Consider the following 23,126-nt stretch of genomic DNA (forward strand, 5'->3'; position numbering starts at 1 on the left):
ATGAAGGACACATGCCCACGGCGGTGACGGGAGCACGACGGTGGCGGCGGGAGAGTGGCGGTGCTAAGCGGGAGCTCCCGCAGGTGGCACTGGTGTTGTCAGCAGTCGGAGGGTGGGGGGTGGTGGCGAGCACTGACCAGGGGGCAGCAACCACCCAGAGACCTTGCCAGCAATGTCGGCGGTGCGTTTTTGTAGGGGGTGCAGTGCCACGCTCAGGGGGGGCATGTGTACATGCGTGCATCCCTACACATTGCCCCTGTGGTAAGTAGAGTCACACAAGGAACAATGGTCACAAACTGACAGAGAGCAGATTTAGGCTAGGTATCAGGGAAAACTCCTTCAGAGTAAGGGTGCCCAAAATTTGGAGTGGGCTCCCAAGGGAGGCGGTGCTGTCTCCCACCTCGGGGGTCTTTAAGAGAGGGCTGGATAGGCACCTGGCTGGGGGCATCTGGCCCAGCGCTCCTTCCTGCCCAAGCAGGGGGTTGGACTCGATGATCTGTTGAGGTCCCTTCCCACCCTAGCATCTGTGAATCTGTGAATCCGTGCTTAAAGTATACCATTTTGTCAACCTTCAGACCTAGGAGACTTCACATTTTGTCATGAGAGCACGCTACCAACTTCCAAGGTGGTTAGCACGTGGGCACTGCTTTATAGTTATTTTTTTTAATGTTTGCATGAACTGATCTCCCCAAGCTCACAAAATGACTTTTTAGTCTTCTACTTCACCTCCCTTTCCCAAACAAGGCCACGGAGCCACTATAACAAATGTATCTTGTGTTTCACTCTTAGTGACAAAAGGGATTTATCTAATCTTCTTATGCCGCTGCTTCTGTCCCTGGAGTAGCACACCAAGAGAGCATCGAATCACCAACTATGGGACTGCAAGAGACGTCGGGGCCGTCTAGTCACCCCCTGCTCAAGGCAGGAGCACGCCCTACAAACCCGTCCAGCCAAGCATCAACCCTTCTCGTACGCATTGGCAAGCATGGAGATTGCACAACTCTCCGGGTAGCCCATTTCCGTGTTCCAAAAAACCTAAAAAAAATCACCCTCATATAGAGCGAAAGGTCTTATATCGAACCAAAATATCCCCTGCTGCAATACTTGATTTACTCTGAGTCTGTTGCTGTGGCTGAAGAAAACAGGACACGTCTCCATCCTCTCCATGGCCACCTCTCAGGGATTTGAAGACATCGAGCTCTCGAGGACTAATCTCACAACACAGTCGTTCAACCAAGATACGTCCATCTTCCAGTCCGTTCATCTCAAGCGAAAGAGATAGCGCCATTATCGTTAAGGAAGCAGGCAGGAAAGGTAACATGAGGATGGCAGAGAAGGAGCATTACCTCAAGGCGCAGTAAGCACATGATATCCATGAAAGAGCCTCTTCAGCCGCAGCTCTGGTGAAAGGGCTGTTTGACCAAAGGCAGAAGAGGGAGATCCAGGGCACGGATCTGGTTAAACATTTCGCCCTCCAGAAAGGGAAAGGGCTTGAAGGGAAACTGAGGGAAGTTGCCCATGAAAGCGGTGCAATGCTGAGAGACTGGGAGGATCCACACCGTCAAAGGGCCGACAGTAGGCAGCAAGTAATACAGTGTATTTCCCCCAGCTCAGAGCTGGGAGCCAGCGGGAGCCCCCCGGCCTACAGAAATAGAGGTTACGTCACCGCAGGGAACACGTGTGAGATAGACCTGGGCCGTATGTTCTTGTGCACACACAATAAATGGTGTTCGTTAGGAGCTGTTGTTGGAGTCCCTTTCCTCATCCGCTGTCACAGTGCCCTGGAGGGAAACCCTTGCAGGGTCCAGTCCTGGTTGGAGTCCCTCCTTGTGAGTACCATCAGGTCGTGTGCAAGCCAAGCCCTGTCTCACACCCGGTGGCTGATGCAGCAGTGCGGCCGGACACGGCCGAGACGTGCAGGTGGGCAGACCCGGAGAACGTGACACGCATCACAATGGCCCCTTCTAGAACCGGCTCGTCGCCGTGCGGCTCTTGGAGACGAACACAGCAGGTCAACTGCTCCCGACCCGACACTGGTTGTTGTCAGGTCACACCCGTGTCCTTGCGATCACCCTGACCGCAAGGGTAAGTGTGGGCAAATGAGGGGGGTGTTTGCACCCACACTTGGGGAGTCCTAGGGTGGGTGACTTGTGGCTGGGGGTATTGTCACTTTTATGCTTTCGTTTCTTTCCTAAACATGACTTCAGTCCGCTCCAGTAGCAAGCCAAGGACTGAAGACTAGGTGTGCTTGCCTGCCATGGGGGGAGGCGGGGGGAGTGCTTGGAGTGATGAAGTTTGCCGGGGCAGGCATGGTGAGGGGTGCAGCGGAGGGGGCAGTGAGGATGTGGATGGTTGCTTTAGGGTTTCCATATTTCCAGGTCCAAAATGCAGGACACCTGTCACATGGCGGCGGGGGGACGGGGGGATATGACAGTGTGAGGGCAGGGACATGCCAGTGCCCTGTCACTGCCCATGCTGTTGCCCCTCAGTGCCAAGCCACAGCCCCCGCCAGCCCTGCTGCTGCCCCTCACTCCCAACCCACTGACCCCAGCCCTGCCAGTGCCCCTCACCCCCAAACTGCAGTACCCTGCCCCCCGGGCCATGATGCTGCCCCTCACTCCAGACATCAAGTAACTGGGAATTACTGGTTGTGGTTTCAACTTGCTCTTCCTTCTTTCTTTCATACAGCTACAGAAAACTGGAGAGCTTGTTATCCCAGGATACAACCATGGGATCCTTTGGAGACACAGGAAGGTAAATCAAATAGAGATGTCAATTCTCACTGTTATACGCTCTTTTTGCCTCGCCTAATTTGAGAGATTCAGGTGTTACTTGAAGAATGCAGTGCTCAGCAGATCTTCACAATGCGTGGTAAGGAAATGAGTAGTGCGTGTGATCAAACATTCCTGTCGCTGTCGACAGCAGCACGTGATGTTAAATGTGATAATGCCATCTCCGTGTAACGACTCTGTTTTCATGGCGAGGGGAAGGGCAGGGAGCTGCACTGGAAAGAAGATGGCCCAGCCAGGTGTCTGTGCATAGCGGTGGAGTGAGCTCTGGAGCAGGACCAGAAAAGATCCCCCGAGGCCCGCAGACGACAATGAAGCCTTACTTCATTTTCATTTCCCCTCTTTATTCTAGGGAAGGAGAAGATGCTATTGAGGCTAACTTGGCCCTGGTTGAACACTGAGGAAAAGGGCTGAGGGCTCAACCCAACAAGAACAGTTTTTCTGTTGGCTTTTTTGGTAATTGAACTGACCCCTAAATTCTGCTTCCAGTTTCATTGGTTGCCGTCCATTGACTCTGGGGGATTTACATAAGCAAAACCTGATTATTAAAGTGTTTTGTGTTGGATGATAGCCTTGAAGGGTCTTCTTTGGGGTCTTCTTCTCCTTTAATGCCTTAGTAGTCCCATCGATGCACTGTTTCTTTTCCAAGTTTCCTGCTTTAATCTATTTTAAAAATGTATTTCTATGTGTTTAATTGGGTGTCCAGCCTGGACGAAACTCCCCGCAGTGGTGGTTCATAGCTTCATAGATGTAGGGTGGGAAGCGACCCGAGCAGATCATCGAGTCGGACCCCCTGCCCTGGGCAGGAATGAATACTGGGCTCATATGAGTCCTGGTACGTTGAAGCTCATGTGACCCAGCTGGGTAGTTATCCAGGCTCCTTGGAAAGACCCCCAAGGTAGGAGCCAGCACCACTTCCCTTGGCAGCTGGTTCCAGATCCTGGTCGCCCTGACTGTGACCCTGAGGGGTGCAGTCACCTGCCTTGGAAATCTTCAGGAGGAGACGGGAATGTCACCGCGCCGCGGTCACTTGACCCCCTGTGTCTTGTCCTGCCTGGTGCAGGGGTGGACCCGAGGATCGACAAGGTCCTTCCAGGCCTGACAGTGCATGAATCGACGAACAGTTTGCTCCCCACGTAACATCCTGCTCTCCCCTTCTCACGCTGGACTTCAGGCTCTGTGGGCTTCTTTTGGATTTCAATTTCCATTTTCTAAACGAGTTGATGCAAACAGTCTCCTAAAACTTGCTATTTAATATCATAACACTTTTCTTTCATGCCTTCCTGCTTCCTTTTTTTGTTAAGAGGTCTGGCTCTGTGGCAGCGTGCTCATGGTCCGTGTCTCCATTATGGCATGCTTTTGAATTTAAAGTAAGGATATACATTTATTTAATTTTAACTTTAGGATCTTCCCCATTTTTCTTTACACAATTCCTCTTTCTAAAACACAAGACCACGGCACTAAGTTGAAATATTCTTCTTTATGAATCCTGTGGTATTAATACCATTGGACTAACTCTGGGTGTCCGTCTTTCTACTGCCTGCTGGAGCGCGGTGATGTCCAGGCTCTGGCAGACTCGGTTCATATAGTTTGCTCCAACGTGCTGCATTTCCAGCATGTCAGAGCAGGCTCCCTGCCCGCGTATAGGAGCTCATAGTGACTCACTGAAATAATAGAAAAGTTTTTGCATTTTGCTTTTAGTAATGCATGCTTTCAACAGTATTGTGCTCACCTTCTGTATCCATTTCTTCAGCTTTCATTTTAAGGGTTTTTGTCTTAAGAATGATACATTTCATCTATCAGTTATCAAAATTAGACTATATGCCATTAAGAGGAAAACAGTATTCATTCATGAGATGCTGCAGGAGATTTTCAATCGAAGACAGAAACATACTGTGTCCTAGGCAGGCATTTCTAATTCGTCATCCTCTCAGTGTTGCCTAGGCGCAAAGCTCTACTTTATAAATCCTGGGGGAATCTCACTTCTTCCAGCAGTTTGGATGAGAGGTTTTTTCATGGACTCCTCCCCTCCAGGTTGCTGTGGCACAGGCTGTTTCCCTCCCGTCCATGTTACCCCCTTATGGTAATTCAGACCATTGCTCACATGAGAAAAGATGATCAGGACAGCGGTTACTAGAACTTCATTTCCCTGCAATGCAAGAAGTGTTTTGTCTTGCCTACAATGTAAATGCAAAACACGGAAATCTTCACCACTGTTTAGTCTTCCTGAAACTTAATTCAACATATCTCAGCTCAGAGGACACAGAGTAAAGTAGATGAAATGAAGTTAAGTTAATGATCCTCGCATTTTCTTTTTAACTTCTCCCTCTCCCATTGACATGGATCTTCTGCCACCTTGGCTGCAATGCTTGTGGTTCCCCTGTCACTTGTTGTGCACATAATTCAGCACTAGTCCTTCACTCCTGGAGAGACTGTCCTGTCATTTCAGACCTGTCCCCTGGATAACGTCTTTCCATCGTTCCCCCTCATTCTTCTCCCTCAGGCCCTAGCTATCAGGTGTGCTACGTGTCTGTGTATCTGCCGGGGGTGGCCGAAGGTCAGTGGTATGTCCAGTCTGTATTTTGGGAAGCACTTTGCAATCTTTCAGGATGAATGACGATGCATGGATATAAAAGCAGGGCACAGTCATTAGGCGTGTGTCTCCACATGCAGGGGCATGCGGTTGCCACAGCAAAAATAGAGGTGACATAAATTTCCTTTATGCTGCGGTGCAAGCCCTTGCACATGGGATTGGTGCAGGGCAAGCTGCCTTGGGTGGGGGTGGGAGGCTGGAGCCAGCAGCTGTGCTGGCCCCAGCAACTTGACTTGGGGCCTCCCAGGGCAGCAGTGGCAGCAATCCTGCTGCTTGGAGCCTGCCCAGGTGCCAGAGCATAGCTCTGTCCAGCCAGGCTCTGTTTCTGGCAGCACACGTAGGTGCCATGTGCACTGTGCCACCTTTGATTTCTTTTGTTTTTTGACACCAGGAGCTCCCAGTGTCAAATTTGGGCACCACACTATAAATCTGCAGCATGGCAAAGGAGTGCATATGTGCCACGTGTGGTCTATGGGGCCTGAAACGGGTTTGAAGTACCACAAACTGCATGTGCACACTCATCGGGACACGATTGATGTGTGCAAAGAAGTGGCACAATGCATGTTGATTTATTTTTCTGTTTTTGTCTCTCTGATTTATTTTTGTTTTCTTTTGAAAGGTATAGATGTGCTTAGCACCCAGAGAGTGGTGGTAGCCGGGTCGTTCTTGGCCCGGATGGAGGTGGGCAGTGGGGTCTCGTGGGGTTTGGTCCTTGAACAGGTGTCATTTAATATTTTCATCAGCGATTTGGAGGAGGGTATGGAAAGCACCCTCTGCAAGTTCGCAGATGATACTAAGTTATGGGGAAAAATTAATACACTGGAGGGCAGGTAGCAGATACAGGCTGACCTGGACAGGTTGGATCAATGGGCGGAACAAAATAGGATTGAGTTCAACAAAGATAAATGCAGGGTACTGCACCGAGGCAGGAGGAATCCCCAGCACACCGCCAGGTTGGGGCATGACCTCCTCAGTGGCTCAGAGGCTGAGAGGGATCTTGGAGTCACAGTTGACTCCAAGATGAACACGAGCTAGCAGTGTAATGAGGCCATCAACAAAGCCAATTGCACCTTGTCGTGTATTAGCAGATGCATGAGCAACAGATCGAGGGAGGTGATGCTCCCGCTCGATGCAGCACTGGTCAGGCTGCAGCTGGAGTACCGTGTCCAGTTTTGGGTGCCGTACTTCAGCAGGGACACGGAGAACTTGGAGAGGGTCCAGAGGAGGGCCAGTCGCATAATTAGTGGTCTCTGTGAAAGACCCTGTGAGGGGATGTTGAGAGATCTGGATTTCTTCGGTCTTTACAAGAGACGGCTGAGGGGCAACCTCGAAGCCGCCTATAACTTCATCAGAGAGGATGGCAGGGAATTGGTGATGCGCTGTTTACCAGAGCACCCCAGAGAGTAACTCAGAATAATGGGTACAAACTAGCGGAGAGTAGATTCAGGTTTGACATTAGGAAGGCATTTTTTATAGTAAGGGTGGCCAGAATCTGGAACTGGCTTCCAAGAGAGGTGGTGCTTTCACCCAACTTGGAGGTCTTCAAGAGGAGGCTAGATAGGCACCTGGCTGGGGTCCTCTGACCTCGGCCCTCTTTCCTGCTGAGGCAGGAGGTCGGACACGATGATCCTTCGTGGCCCCTTCCGACTCGACAGTCTATGAATCTTAACACCTAATCATCTTGGCTCCTTACACTACTGAAAGTAATAACTTCCAATTAACCAGGTTTTGAACTCCTCAACAGGGCAGAGCAGGAGGAGGGCTATGGGTGCAGCTGCATCCCTCTGCCTTCTTTCCTCCAGCGCCTCCGCACCCGAGAGCCGAGGCCCCGAGCAGGCAGCCAGGAAGGGCAGGAGCAGCTATTTGACAGCGGAGACTGGAGGACCTTGCAGGCTCAATGGAGGCAGCAGCTGCAGCTGCAGGTAAGTCTGTGGAGGAAGGGACAGGGCCGTGGGTGGGGGGCAGATGGAGGCCCCAGTAGGGCTCTGGGGATGGGGGACAGCAGCCACTCCAAAATTCACCATAGCCCCCCGACCCCCCACCCAGCACCACTGCCACCCTCCCCGAGTTTCAGAGCGGGGAGACTGCTTGTTTCATGACTGATGTCATGATTTTCTTCTTTTGTTTCACAGGTCATGCAGAAAAATGTAGATGCTCTTCTGGAGGATTTTGGGAACATACATACATTTTTCGCAACATACAGGACCTTTGCCTCTCCTGGTGAGGTCCTAGAAATGCTCCTCAGCAGGTAAGAGCCAAGAGCTGTGGAGGAAGCTGTGATGGCCTTTAGAGGTGGGACGTTGCAAGAAATGATCTCAAATAGTTTTGAAGATGGCATACTTAAGAAGTTAATGCTATGCATGTATTTCTAACGAGCTTGAAAAAGTCAGTGTTTCAGTTGAAACAGGGTTGAAAATGCCTCCTCAGAGCTGAGTACTTCCTCAAACAAGGAGACCAATAAGTAAATTGGACTGCTTGGTTCCTTAGTGGAAAGAGAGGACAGCTGGAGGCAAGCAGTCCTCCAAACAGCTCAACACACTGCTGGGAAAATCCAGAGTTAACAAATCCAGGCTGTCACTGTCCCTGTGCGTAACTCTTTGCTGCATGAATCGGCCTGTGCTGGATCAGGACCTTTCTATCTCGTCCCCCTGCTCTCTGCAAGTCCGTTCATAGTGTCTGAGGAAGGCCAACAAAAGTCTGTAGCTCTGTGAAGAAGTTATTGTCTCAGTGCCACCCTGCCCTGCCTCCTGCCTGCCCCTAGCAGTGGTCTGCAGAACAGGTATAAAGCATACCATTAGGCACCATGTCTCAGCATTAAATTCTCCCACAAGCATATTTCAATGGAAAATGTGGGCAGCCTTTAATATGTATAGATTTGCAATGGCCAAGTTTTTCCCTACAACAGTCAGTAAAGAAGACTTCTATTTTTCCTAGCAGCAAATAATTAACATCTTTATTTTGCAACTAATTCTTCTAATGTAATGTCACACGAAAGGGTGGGCCAAATTGTACCATTTAGTTGCTGGAAATGCCCTGGTGTAGAAGGAAGCAGAAGAGGGAGGGGGACAAGGCTAAGACTTGACCTCCTTCCTGTCCTCTTTGTAGTGATATGCCACTGAAAGGTGATATCCATCTGAGAGTGAACAGCGAGAGCAGTCTCAATACTCTCACGACTTCAGAAAATGCGGCAGCCCCTCTCCGCGTATGGAGAACATGAGGGGCAGAGGGGAAATCTTATCACAGCAGTCCTTCCCCAAAGGACAGTCTCAATCTGGTCCTCAGCAGGATGAGGGTGGGCTGACAGCCGGAGAAGAAATTATGTTAAACCAAAGTCCTGTAGAAAGAGACTCCTTGGGGCACAAGGGTGCTAACTACAGGGGCTGCCTGCCTCCTCGCTCCACTCTGTAGCACCTTCGTGCCCGGCCAGTCCCTCCATTGCCCAGTGCTGCCCCCGAACTGGGACTGATGCTCCCTTTCAGCCTGGGACTCTTCTGCCCTGGCACAAAGTGCTGTGGTCCTGGGTGCACGTGCAGATGCTGTGCCTGGGAGCAGTTGACTCTGGCGCCAAGTGCACCAGAGTTTATGGCTCGCCTTAATGTCACGTGTAGATGCACCCGATGTGTAACAGCCTCTCTTTGGTGCTGGACTAAGCCAGCAGCCCTGGGGTGGGAGCAGGTCTAGTTATCACCGATCTATATGCAGTCTTCTCCTTTCTTCCAAGCCCTCCCACCTTTCCAAGGACAAGGTCTGCTAATCTAGCTCTTCCATTTAACCAGATCCCCCCTTTGCTGTCCAGCCTCACTATTAAAAAAAAAACATTTTATTTGAGTCTCAGTGAAAGTGTGATGTAGCCATGATAGTCCAGTAATTATGGGAAAGGCAGGGATTTCTGAAGAAACCTCTCACATCTTTTACTCTGCTCAGGGTCACAACGTGATCCTTGTCCCCCCAAACTGGCCAGATTTGGTTTCCTCTCTGACTTGGGGAGTGGTTTTCCTGCTGCTCTTTTGTGCTTTTGCAGACTAATCAGAATAGTGATAAGAACGTAAATGGATATGACAAGGACATTTTACTAAGGCGTAGTTACGTTCTTGTCCGTCATGATCTCTGATCACACCTGCTGGTCCTATTACCCTGATAGGCTGTGCGGTCTAGTGGTGCTGAAGAGTCTAGTGGTGCTGCCCTTCCAAGTATGTTGAGCTTGTTTTTTAAATAACTCTCTAAAATATCCATTTTGATGTTTAGGCATGGAAAGCTGGAGACCTTGAGCTGCAGAGGAGATGAAAGTCCAGATTTCTCAGCGGACTCCAGGGCAGTCCTCAGGAAGTAAGTGTGCTGTACAGCAAAACCTCAGTCAGGATTCAAGGGATGTGGTAAAACTAATCATCTTTCATATATATATATATATATGTATATATATATATATATATATATATACACACACACACACACACACACACATGCACACAGAGCCATCCTTATTGGTATCAGCAAAGAATTCACTGTATCATGCCTACATTAATTGACACAGACTGGGATGCTGCCCCAAAACTGAACAGAAACTGTCCTTTATTTTGGGGTCAATAATTTCTGGGGGACAAACAAAGCATGCTTGTTGCCCTTGCTTCTTTTCACCACATGTTATGCAAATATGCATGTTATTGTCTGTTGTGGATTTCATTTTCTATTCTGGAAATGCCGACATACTCTAGGGGGGATGTAGCCCTGATTGTGCTTGCATGTGATGCATGTGTGTATGTCTGTGAGCATGTGTTTGTGCATGCATGTGCCTGTGTGCACACGTGCATGTGTACATGCATGTGTGTGCACACATCTTTGGCATGCACAAGTGTGTGCTTGCATGTGTCTGTGCATGCACAAGTGTGCATGTATCTGCATGCATGTTTCTGCATGACTGTATCTCTGTGTGCTTGCATGTGATGCATGTATGTGTGTATGTCTGAGTGCATGTGTTTGTGTGCATGCAGGTGCCTGTCCCCCAAATCCTACATGCTTGAATTGCTTAAGCATTGGTTAATTGGTCATTTGATTAATCATTCATCCTTGTGGATTTTTAAATTGTGTTTACATTTGGATGCTCAAAATGGTGAAACTGAACCTTTCTTAAATGAAAAAAGAAGATGTCTTGTTCTGCCTCTAGTTCCATACGGACCATTACTTAGTTTTTAAGAGGCAGGAGTCTAATGAACCTTCCCTCAGCACATCTATACATTGTCATCTGCATGCTCTGAGGTTTGGTATGCACTGGCAGTATAAAGGACTTGAAGGATTATATTTGATCCCCCCCTTGTTGATCCAGCTGACTCCCTTCAGCTCTCGGCAGTGAGTGTATGGCTCTGAGTTTCTCTATAAGAGTGCTAGCACAGCTTCCGGCAAGTAAATTAACACAGTTTCCCACATTAAGTAAATTGTCTTAACTCCCATGATCTTGCTTGTCAATGATTGGATTTAAGCAAGGGTTCAAGTAGCTTCAATTCTTTCATTTCTTTTGGGAAAAAACAAGTTCCACATCCTTTTGTGTCATGTGCCATCTCGTCAGTACCCCAGGACTAGTAAATCCAAGACGAGAGTCTAACTTCCAAGCCCTTACACAGGATCTTCCCTCCCAGAAACAACCTTTCTACAAAGTTTCATGAATAGGGTTTTTAGTTTTCCGAAGTTTAACATTGCTCATTCCTAAGACATTCTGGCAGGGGGGTGTTACAGAGAAAGCCACAGGTTTTCAAACCCCACTACAAAATGATTATTAATACTTACCATTACACGCTATAAAATATCTGACCTACCAGTCCCACCATCGGGAAATCCTCTTAACTGGGTGGCTGTGGGGTTGTGAAGTGCGAGTAGGGCATGTTCTGGGAAGCAGCAGCTGTTGAGTCTGGACCTGAGATGGTCGAAGCTCGATCTTATCTCTAAGTCTGATGTTAATAAAGTGCTGAATAACCTGCTTGTCTTTGGGTTTACTTGGGAAGAAATATGAATTAGTGGCTAAAGTAATGGCCTTGGAAACCAGGACTTCCTGAGGCTACTGCCCACTCTGGAACAGATGTGTTTTAATCCCCTATATACTTTGCTTAAGGCTTTATCAGAGCCTCTGGAAACTGCAGCGGGGAGCCGCAGCCAGTCCTGGTCCCAGTCCTGATCTGGATGCATGGGGAGGGGCAGTTTGGGTCAGGGCAACCCCAATCCAGATGTGTGGGGGAGGGGAAGGGAAGAGTGGCCTGGATGTGGGGGATGGGGGAACAGCTGGATCCTCCCCCTCTATGCGACACTGGTCAGGCTGCAGTTGGAGTACTGTGTCCAGTTCTGGGCGCTGCATTTCAGGTGGGACGTGGACAGCATGGAGAGGGTCCAGAGGATGGCCACCCGCATGATCCGGGGACAGCAGGGCAGACCCTATGAGGAGAGGCTATGAGACCTGAACCTGTTCAACCTTTGCAAGAGAAGGCTGAGGGGGGACCTGGTGGCCATCTGTAAACTTACTACAGGAGACCAGCGGGGTTTGGGAGAGACCTTGTTCCCCTGAGGGTCTCCCTGAGTAACAAGGAATAACGGCCGTAAGTTGCTAGAGAGTAGGTTTAGACTAGACATCCAAAGGCACTGCTTCACAGTCAGAGCGGCTGGGATCTGGCACCAACTCCCAAGAGAAGTGGTGCTGGCTCCTACCCTGGGGGTCTTTAAGTTGAGGCTCGACGTTTACCTGGCTGGGGTCATTTGAGCCCAGTTTTCTCTCCTGCCAGGGCAGGGGTCGGACTAGCAGATCTACAAGGTCCCTTCCCACCCTACATCTATGAATCTATGAATTGTAAAGTGGGTTTGCATTCTGCAAATGTGACTGATGTGCCGTGCTCCAGGAATGCGTGTAGAGAAGAAATCGAAGGAAACCTGTATTTACTGTCTCCTGATACAAGAATTTAGGGCCACCTCATTAAATGATGAGGCACCAGGTTTGAAACAACCAAAAGGAAGCACTTTTCCACACCTCACTAATTTGTGAAACACATCACCCCCGGATGTTGTGGAGGCCAGTACTATAACCAGGTTCAGGAAAAGATTGCAACTACCCTTTCGAAAGTTGTCAATCTGGGGCTGTCAGTCATAGGGCTTAGGGATGTCCACGTGCGTGGTGACTTAGCAAACATCGAGACGGAGGATGCATCTCTCTATTCACTTTCTCCTACTTGTCCTCCAAAACATCTGCTCCTTACCACTTGTGGAGACAGTGTTGTGAGATAGCGGGGCCTCTGCTCTGAGCCAGATTGTGATTCTTACGGTCCTATGTATCATGTCTGTACAGGAGAATGGGCATTATTCCTGCCTGTCTGTGGGAGAGCAAGGGGAGAGACTGGCAGACCTCAAAAGCTGTGGTAGTGACTTAGCTGAAGTTTACCCACTCAAGTAGGCATTTCTTCTTTGTGTGACACTAGGAGAGAAGCACTGCAGAAAGTGGCCCAAATGTAGCAAGAAAAAAAGAAAGCAAGAAAAGTAGAAAGCGAGAAAGCCAGGCAATTTGTGTGTTGTGTAAAGGTTGTGTTTGGGGCAGGATGTTCGTGTTTTCTTGTGTCTCTTTTACTTTGTTTGCTGTAATACTAGATCAAATTGGAGGATGGTGATATCGCTAAAAATAGTTATAATTGTCCTATATTTTGCATCTTGAGGATACAATTCAGTGTTCATTCACTAGTTTGATGAGTAATTAAGAGTGGTAAAATGTGTGTCAGTGAGTTTAGACCAGGATTACGGAAAAAGGTGCCCAGATCAGAATTCCTTGCTTGCTCATAGCAGAAGGAATAGATTCATCTTTTTATACAAGTTTGAATGACAAATATCACTGTTACAAAGACTGATTATGACTGGATTTTGTCAATGTATTCCTTTTCAGTCCAATCATCTTCTTCTTGAAAACTTGGCTGCACTTCAGCCCTGAAGATTTCAAAGAGCCGCCGAAGTACCACACACTGCGGAAAGTAATAGCACACCTGAGCAAGAACGTCCCTGGCTGTGACATGGAAATGGAGGCCAAACACCTCCTCCACCAGTTTCAAAACGAAGCAGAAAATGAGAGTAAGTTATATTTTTTTTCAAGCTATCACTTCATCATGTCCGAAACTGCACTAAAGAATTGCATTTTGGGAGGTAAATTTTAGCAACAATTATATTGCCAGGGCCTAATCCTGATATCACTTACACGACAGGATCAGGCCCTGTAGACTTTTGGGTTTTTCTGGCTCTGTCCCTGGTGAATCTCTCCTGGGAGAGTGGGTAAAGAGTGGGTAGAAATACAAATCTGCAGTGGGGAATCACAGGCCTGGTCGTGCGGATTGGAAACTGGGAACTTGGCATTTCAGAGAATTTGCCAGCGCACAAGAGTCAGAGCAGCAGCCAAGAGGCAAATTGCCTTTGCATTTTCAGCACCTTGGAAGTATGGCCAAAGCTGCTCTCTACCTACTTCTCCCCTTGCAAAGAGAAAAATCTCATCAGGTGTTACCGTGCTCTGACCAAAGGCAGCTTCAGGCAAAGCCTTTTTGTCGTGAAGCATGTCTTGCTAGTGACCACCATAGCACAGGAAGTGCGTGTGACTGTTGTTTCCTCTTTGAGTGATGGGCTTCTGACCTCCAAGGACAGAGAAATAACTTACATTCCAGGTCAAAGACCTGCTGAAACAATGGTGAGCTGTGGCAATACAAGAATGCTATATGTCCAGCGTCAAATTGACACACGGTCCTTAACCCAGTTAGAAACTTTCCTGTGGCAAATCACTTGCTGGGTATGCTTCTTGGACCTGGTGCAATGTGCTAATGTCTCGCTTTGGCACAGAAGTGAAAGGAAATGATATATGAAATAGAGGATACAAAAGCAAAGCAGTATTTTAACCCCATAAACTTGACCTGGTGGATGTTCCAGAAAGAAGGTGTTATTTTAGAATTGGGTTCACCGCCAGATAAACTCAGGCATTTAAAGGTGGTTAAAAGATGCATTGCATCCCTCAAAAAGGGAGTTCCCCAGCCAACTTTTTCTTCAGCCCCAAAAACATTCATATGTCCAAGGTTGCTAATAGGTGTCTAATGAGGTTCTGTCCTGGATTTGGTTCCAGTGGGCCAAGAAAATGTTCAGGTCTATGTTTCGATCCAACTCTTGTTCAAAGCAAGCAGAAGTTTCCAGGGGTTTTGTTCTTGCATTTATTTCTTGTAGTAATATTTGAAAAAGGTTCTTAAACTTTGAGTGACAGACACCTCACTTGACTGAGAAGTGTCAATGAGTTAGACTATAGGGGAAATGCCAGTGGAAATTAAGAGGTTAACATCTTGTAGAACAAGATTTAGAGTTGATTTTACTGAGTTAAGATAAAGAGAGAGAGAGGGGAGATGCCAGTTGGGGAGGGAAGGAATCAGAAATGGAGGACAGAGAGCTGATTTTTGTAAACAATTGTTAAAAATTCTATTTATGTGGCTTCTTTTCATAAACTATCCATACATAACTAAGGCTGGTACAGCCATTTTCACTCACCTCATTTAGCTCAAAATAAACTGGTGTATCTAGGCCAGCCTGGGGACCATCCTGCGGACCAGCCAGGAGCCCAGCCCAAGGGCCAGCCCGGGGAACTGCCTGAGGTCCAGCCCGGGAAGCAGCCCAAAGGCCAGCCCGGGGAGCAGCCGGAGGACCAACCTGGGGACCATCCCAAGGGCCAGCCAGGGGCCCTGCCCGAGGACCAGCCCAGGGACCTGCCCGAGGTCCAGCCTGGGGAGCAGCCTGAGGGCCAGGCGGAGGACCAACCTGGGGACCAGCCCGAGGGCCAGCCCAGGGACCAGCCCGAGGCCCATCTGGCGGACCGACCTTGGGACCTGCCTGAAGTCCAACCCAAGGGCCAGCCTGGAGAGCAGCCCGAGGGCCAGCCTGGGGACCTGCCCGAGGTCCAGCCCGGGGAGCAGCAGGAGGAACAACCTGGGGACCAGCCCAAGGGCCAGCTAGGGGACCTGCACGAGGTCCAGCCCGGGGTGCAGCCCGAGGGCCAGCCGGAGGACCAACCTGGAGACCAGCCTGAGGGCCAACCCAGGGACCAGCCTGAGGACCATTTGGGGGACCGACCTTGGGATCTGCCCGAGAGCCAACCTGGGGACCTGCCCAGAGTCCAGCCCAAGGGCCAGCCCAGGGACCTGCCCGGGGACCAGCCCAGGAACCTGCCTCAGGAAAAGGTATGGTCTAGAACCTTTTGTTCAAAGTATTCAATATGAAAAGGGGATGAGGAATTGCCAATATTTGTCTTATAAGTGAAAATTGAATTTCCACATGCATTGTTTACTCCTGTCCCCCAGAAAGCTGTTTATAGCTGTGACCAAACACAAGTGCACGGCTGCAAACAGCTTAAATGGCCCACTGGGTGAAAATCTGGCCCCTCATTGCATGTGGTGTCAGCTAAAGATGTTTCAAAACGTAGTGTCTTGTGTAACGTGTGTCTGCTGGGGCTCCCAACCTGTGGGTGTTTTCAGAATGGGAGGGGGGCAAGGGAGCAGAAGGAGTTGAGTCTTAGGGTTTTTCAGCCCCCCCTACAGAGTGCGGCCAGTGTATTACAGGCCCCCCAAAGTGGGGTGGCTCCAATTCACCCACTCCACCCCTCAACACCAGCTGCAGAGCACCAAGAACAAGCTCCCTCCACTGCCTTTCCCCACTCCCATTCTGAAACAGCCAACACTGGCACAGAGCTTGGCCCTTGTTGTGGAAACCTGCTTGCAGGCTCCCAGCGGGCAGCTAGATCCCCACCCCTCCAGACCAACAGTGAACTTCTGTTTGGTCTCGGGCAATGTAGGAACTCAGAACGCTTTGCAAAAATCATTCTGAGTTAGAGCTGGGAGCTCCACTTCTCTCTGCACCCTTACGGCACGTCCACACATGCAGCATGTGTGCTTGCAGCAGCTCAAATAGGAGCGGCATGTATTTGAGCCGGGGATTTCTGCCTCACCAAATGCCTGGCCACACCCTTTGGTGTGGGGCAAGTTGTGCCATCTGGGGCAAAATAAGCCCGCCCAGCTCCTCCCAGATCTGCAGCGAGGGGGAGATAGAGCCTGGGGCCAGCAGCTGCTTGCAGGAGTGAGGTGGAACAGGGGGTGGGGATAGGTGTGGGGGGATTGTGGGGGGGCTGTGGGTGGGCGGGGACTGTGGGAGGATGCTGCTCAGGTAGGGTGGGTCCTCTGCCCTCCAACAGGGCATAGCTCCCCAACACAGCACATGGACTGCCGCCCCCAGGACCACAGCATTCCCCCCCTGCCAGGCCCACATGCCCCCTGCAGGGCCCACAGCTCCCCGACATAACCTACCCCCACAATACCTCAACCCCCCATGCACAGCCCGCAGCTCACTGGGAGCAGCAGTGAGCACTGGGGCACTTGGGGCCTCCTGGCACATCCCCCCATGTGGCACAGCAGTGCGGCTTGGCACTGGCCGCTGCTCTGCCACATCACCTGGGCCCACTCCCGGAGACCACCTGTTATGCTGGCCCAGGTCCTGTGTGCATGGGCACCACGTGCCATCGGGTGGGGCCTGTTTCATGCATGCAGGACCCATCCCGCCTCAACACACAGTCCCCGTGAGGGGCACGGGGCACCCGCAAGTGACAGCATGAGTGGCCCAGAGCTACCCAAAAGTGCATGGTGCTATACTAAACCAGGCCAGGCCTCGGCTGAGTTGCCCTGCCCCCCCAGTAAGGAAGGGATTGGGGCTGGGGCTGGGGCTGGGGCTGGGACAAGCTGCCCAGCCGGGGCAGGGGGATGTGGGACTTGGGGAGGGGGTTGGGGGTGGCGCGGCTTGCTCTGGATGGAAGGGGGCAAACAGCAGCAGGGCATAGCCCCCACTCCTGGCACTGCCGCACTTGCATTCTGTGCCCCCTCACCCCAGATGGGCAACTGGCGGGCGATGCCCTACTGCCACTTACCCAGCCGGGGCAGAGAGGCACAGGATGTGGGCACAGCAGTGCGGGGAGTGGGGTCTATGCCCTGCTACTGCTTGCCCCCTTCCGCCTGGAGCAAGCTGAGTTTGCATTGTGCCCCTCCCTGCCATCCGTCCTGGCTGGGTAAGAGGCAGCGAGGCATATCCCCCACTCCCCGCACTGTTGTGCCCGCATCCCAGGCTCCCCTGCCCTCCTGCCCCTGTCCCATGCATCCCTCCCCAGCTGGGCAGAAGTCAGAGGAGTCTATAAACACAAAGGAGTGCAGAAGATGGAAGCAAAGCTTCCAGGGTTTTGGAATATTACTTTCCATATCACAACCTTGCCCAATAGGTAATGGCAGAGAAAGGTCAGTAGGCGCATCGGCCCTGCAGGAGCTCCTTCCTGAGCAAAGCTCATTGCGCAGTCAGGAATGCTACCGTTTCTTTCAGCAGACAAGGTTCTTTGGCTAAAAGTGCTGTCTTTTATTAGACCAACTAAACACCCATTTCAAACGGCAAAAATCGATATCTTCTGTGTTTCAGGGGTGTTAGTTGTAGATGGAATACTAAATATGAATACTTCATTACAAATACCAAACCAAGTTACTCCTGGAGGTAGGACACCACCACTAACAACATTCAAGAACCAGGGATAGACCCAAAATACCTGCTTCTGGTTCTGCTCTTTCATCCCTACTGCTTCCATCATGTTTCTGACTTTTTCCCTTCATTTATTTTTCATTATTTACCTCTCTGAATGCTCATCATCTCCTTCATGCGTACCTTCCATGGCCGCGTGTTCATCACCTCCTTCTTCCTCCACCTCTGATCTGCTCTGTCTGCACCTTACTCCCAGAAGAACGAAGACGCCTACATCATTCACTGCTCAGTGCCGAACAGTCAAGGTGTTGTGTACAAAGGCATTCTGGTAAGTGATGTGGAAGAGCTGTGTAGATTTATTACAGGATGTGTTTTCACTCGGGATGACAAGTTACATGTAAATTCTCTGCTGCTCTGATTCACACCAAGACAAAGCTTTGAAATATTAGGGGCCACCTCATGCCCTTGATTCTTAGGTGAATTGACATGGTTATTTTAGTAGTCAAAGTACATTCCACCTCCCAAACTTTTCTCTGGGCTTTCAGCTGGATAATATCCACCACTTGTCCTCAGTCATTGACTAAGGTACCAAGAAACCATGCACGCCATTTGTATGAATGGGCGTGTCTGCACAGGTAGGCAGACAGATACACTGAAGAGCAGCTTGGTGGCAAGTCACCGAAAGATGCTGTATAGCACTAGAAAATTAGGATCCCAAAGGGCATATACTTCTAAATATCATAGTGTATTACCCCTCATTTTCTCTTATAGAAAAGTAGAGCTGGAAGAGACCTCAGGAGGCCATCTAATCTAACCCCCTGCTGAAGGCAGGATGATTCCTAACTAAACCTTTCCACTCAAGTTATGTCTGACCTATTCTTAATACTGCAGAAACCAACCTCCCACACAACTACTATTCTCAATGCCCAAAACACCAAGAAGAACCATAACCTGCTACAGTTAAAGCAAGGAGGCGGAGGTCCAATCCCAAATGTGGTGCTTGGTAGGACCCCGAGCAGAGAAGCAAAACCCAGGAACTTGTAGGTTTTTTTAGTTCTAACAAGAGCAATCAGCACACCCGAGTCCAAATCCCCAGCCAAGAGACAGTGTTCCCAGTGCGTTTGCTGTCCTTCCCAGTCTTGAGTTCTCTGCAAATTTGCTCAGGAAGCTCTTTATTCCTGCATCCAAATCATCTGAACAGCAGCGGAGCCGGGGCAGATCCCTGTAGGAGTCCACTCAAAGCCTCCTGCCGTTCCCACCTGGATCCAGGCAGAATGACCTTTGCTTGTGGCTGCTGAGCCAGTTGTCTATCTGCTTTGGAGTCATTTGCTTTTCCCCATGTTTCTCCCAGTTGTTTGTGAGAAGGTTGTATGGGACTTCCCAGTGAAAGGGAAACCGTTTAGAGGGAAACCCTGGGCCAGATGCATGGTGAGGGAGATGCTGCTTGTGCCATCTCACTGGCCCAAGGTAGATTTAGGCAAGTAAAGCCTTGATGGCATAGGACCAGCCTAGTGGCTTCTGAGACTCTGCTACGTGTGGGTGACCACGCTGCAATGAAAGATTTCCGAGAGACAGAGGCAAAATAAAACAACATTCATAGTGGTCTTTTTTACACTAGGGACAAACCAAATCTAGAGACGCAGCTTGGTAGAGTAAAATACACACAGAAACCGTCACCCTTTGCTAGGATGTTCTGTGCATAACACTATTTCCATCTCTCTGTAATTTCCATTTGTGCACTGTCTGTACCTCAGCGATGAGACACCAAACCAACATGCCAGATAGATAAAGTGAAAACAAATGTCAAGAAACAAGGAAGTAAAATATTTCACTGCAAAATGCTTTTTCCAGTTAACGAGCCAAGACACAACTAGAGATGTGATCTCAAAAATTATGAGAAAATATGATCTGGACATGGAGGAAGCTGGAAACTACCAACTTGTGCAGGTCATTTCAGAACACAAAGGTAAGAGAGCAAAACTTTTTGCTGGTTCAAATATCCTCCTCATATTTGCAGAACATGCCTATGAATCCATTTTAGAAATAGTGCATTGTTGCATCTCATAGCCAGGTGGAGTAGACCTCCCTCTTGATTACCTGGTAGGAGTCAGCACACCTCTACTCCCCTTTGGGATGTCATGCGTGCAGCTGGGGAAGACCGACAATTAGAGATCCAGCGCTGACATGTGTCCCGCTGTCTGAAGTCAGGGCCAAATGAAACAGAAGAAAGGTCTGGGAGCGTCACCTGTACCCTGACTGGTGCCCAGAAAGCCACAGGGACGACACAGTCCAGATCCACTCCCTGAAATCCATCCTGCTTGAAAAAAATCTACGACCTCTGCACCAGGAATTTGTGATGACTTGTGTAATCTCCGCATCACGGTATTAATTCTGGTGCAGCACAGTACAGCCTCCCTCTCCTCCAGTTAGTTAAGTATTGTCTGAAGCCGTTTTTTGTCCTGATATGTCCCGTCTCCTTGTGAGTGATTACATCCTTGACTTCAATAACTTCCTGGAGAAGACTGAAGTTTACTAGATGTTTCAAATGGGCACAGCTCCTTTCTTCCTCGTGCATGTAAACTGAGTCACAGGGCTATATCCCACTTCACCTTGTGTGCCTAACCAGCGTGGCCACAGCCACATAGCTGCCGTTTTGGATAGGGTTGTGCTGCAGCTCAGCATGTTTGGAGCCATGAACAGGTCAGATGCGCTCACTAGGCCGTACTATAAGTCATGACATTTTGGCTGGCCAAAAGCTCATTGGAGAGGTGGGAGGAGAATGAGGGCCCTCCCATTCTTTAATGTTCAAGCTAATGGGAAGGCTACTCATCCAGGGAGCAGGACACCCAGGGCCTAGCCCCACCTTCCAGAGTTAGGAAGTATTTCCTCATTTCCAGCTTAAATGCCCCCTGTTGCAATGGAAGCCCGTTACTATACCTGCTATCATCACAGACAACTAGAGATCCTCTTTACAAGTAACAACCCTTTCTGAAGATTTCTAACACCCCCTCCATTTTCTCAGGATTACATAATCCAGGTCTTCCAACTTTCCTGTCTAGGACAATATTAGACCCTTCCTCATTGTTGCTGCTCTTCTCCAGACTCTTTCCAGTTCATCTGTTTGTCGTAAAGCACGATGCCTTGAACTGGCCACAGTTTTCCAGCTAAGGCCTCCCCAATGCTGAATATCATTGAAAAATGGTTTCCCCTACTTTGCACACAACATGCATGTTAATACAGCCCCATATGCTCTTGCTCTTTATCAGTTTTTGTATGAATATTGCAGTGATGACTCATATTTAGCTTGTGCTCTACTCCTGTAACTATTATACTATCCTTTCATTAATTTAAGACCATTTTTTCCAATTGGTCAAGGTCACTGAGAATCCTCAACCTATCTTCCAGATCATCTGCTGTCCTACCTCGCTTGGCATCATCTGCAGATTTCCTAAGTGTATGCTCAGTTCCTTGAGACCTCTAGGACACATTTTATGCGGACTGAGATAAGAGGTCATTAAACACATTGCCTTTTCCGTATTGAACAATTTTAATTCCCTTTCCCCAGTCAGTAATGGACCTACACTTCCTTTGGTCCTTGACATGTAACTTCACAGGATGCTTGTGTGTCTCGGACTAGCTGTATTGCAGTGCCTTGGTCTGCCTGGAGTTTTCCTTTCTTGTCATCTGTAGTATTGTAGCTATGTTTCTACATTTGGAGAGATTCCTTGTTAAGTTTCAAGTCACAAAAGCATTTGCTGTTTAGACAAGCCAGTCCGTTGATGTGATTCTTAACCTTCCTTACACAGGGATGGCATATCCTAGTGCCCTTAATATTCTCTCGAAGGTACAACCAAATTCCCCGATTCCTTTTTCCTTTAAACTTACTGTCCATGGGATCCTGGCCACCAGTTGTTTGAGTTTTTGCATGCCCACGCTAATCTTTACTATTTATTTGAACTATTGTCATGCCAAAAGCCAGACTTATGGTCAAAGACCCTACTGGGGAAAGCATTGTATAAATCCAGAGCATCACCCACAGAATAGCTTCACCTTCACAGAGGGCTACTGGATTGTAGGCATTGTACTTGCAGTGTTTGGCAAGCCCTAAGCCTGCTGAGTATCTTGAGTGGCAGGAGGAGAGTCTACCATCAATCCCTGACCATTGCGAGGTTAAACTATCATCACCATCAAATCAGCAGCAGTATCAGGCCCTGCACTGGATTTACAGCCCTCTTTCAGAGCCAGTGAAGAGAGGGAGGATGCAAAGGGAGGGGAGAAAGCCAGGTTGAGCAGGTTTCTTTCTGCTCGCCTCTGGGACCCAGCAACGCAACACCCCAGTGTCCCCCCTCCCCGCACAGGCACCTTTTTGGAAAACAGCTGTCTCCCATTGCTAGCAGACAGGGACCTGTGAGCTCAGGGAGCAGCAATCTCCTCTGATGCCAAAAGGCAAAGTTCAATCCCTGCTCTTGGTTAATGATGAGGTAAAGGGGTTGTTTCAGCTGAATGGAAAAGAATTTGCCTTGACCTTTTTGTTGAATAAAGGACCCAACACATGCAAGCTGTAGAAAACCACACATGGAAATGATGCATTAAGGAAGCAAGTCAAATGATTGCCTTTCAACCTAAATGTACAGCCCTGTGTGTATACGTCATGCTACTGTCTGTAGTCAATGATCTCGGAGCCAGAAAACTGTTTCATGTAGTGCACAGGTAAGTTTGGTGTTATCAGACTTCCAGAAGCATAAGTTTGGACGGTACAACATCTTCTCATACTTTTGCTGGTGGGAAAGGAGATGTTATAATCAGTAAAAACCAAATTAAAGAACCTTATTTGGACTTCTAAGTGGCACTTGTCCAGCCAGCATGCACCTCTGAATGCTCACCAGTTTTCTATGCTTGCTTGCAGTGCTACTATCCAGAGTCAATCACTCGACGCTTCTTTGCTTTTCTCTTTCTGCAGAGCTAGTCTTCCCACAGGAAGCAAATGTGCTTTCTTATATGAACAGCCAGGGGAACGCAGACATCAGCCAAAGAAGAAAGCCAGCTTTCCCTGTCTCCCCATTGTCTGCTGCAGACAAGAAAAAGAGGAGGCGCCTACCTCGCCTCTTTAGAGGCAGCAGGGTCAGACCCGAATGAGAGCATCCTGACAAGGAGCTGACACGAATACCATTCTCAGGCTGGGGGAGACTGGGAACCTGTGGGGG

The 23,126-nt window shown here is 49.2% G+C and overlaps 1 protein-coding gene across 1 annotated transcript; it reads left to right on the forward strand.

Annotated features, from left to right (window-relative positions):
• LOC132248483 (ral guanine nucleotide dissociation stimulator-like) lies at positions 1-23,126 on the forward strand. Its single transcript, XM_059721469.1, has 10 exons — positions 1-2,085; positions 2,689-2,754; positions 7,127-7,304; positions 7,515-7,630; positions 9,628-9,708; positions 13,286-13,467; positions 14,944-15,596; positions 18,182-18,250; positions 19,774-19,888; positions 22,883-23,126. Exons 2-10 carry the CDS (start codon positions 2,729-2,731, stop codon positions 23,056-23,058), a joined length of 1,596 nt encoding a protein of 531 aa, XP_059577452.1. The 5' UTR covers positions 1-2,085; positions 2,689-2,728; the 3' UTR covers positions 23,059-23,126.

The sequence above is a fragment of the Alligator mississippiensis genome, chromosome 1 (genome assembly GCF_030867095.1).
Source record: "Alligator mississippiensis isolate rAllMis1 chromosome 1, rAllMis1, whole genome shotgun sequence".
In the NCBI taxonomy this organism is placed as follows: domain Eukaryota; kingdom Metazoa; phylum Chordata; order Crocodylia; family Alligatoridae; genus Alligator; species Alligator mississippiensis.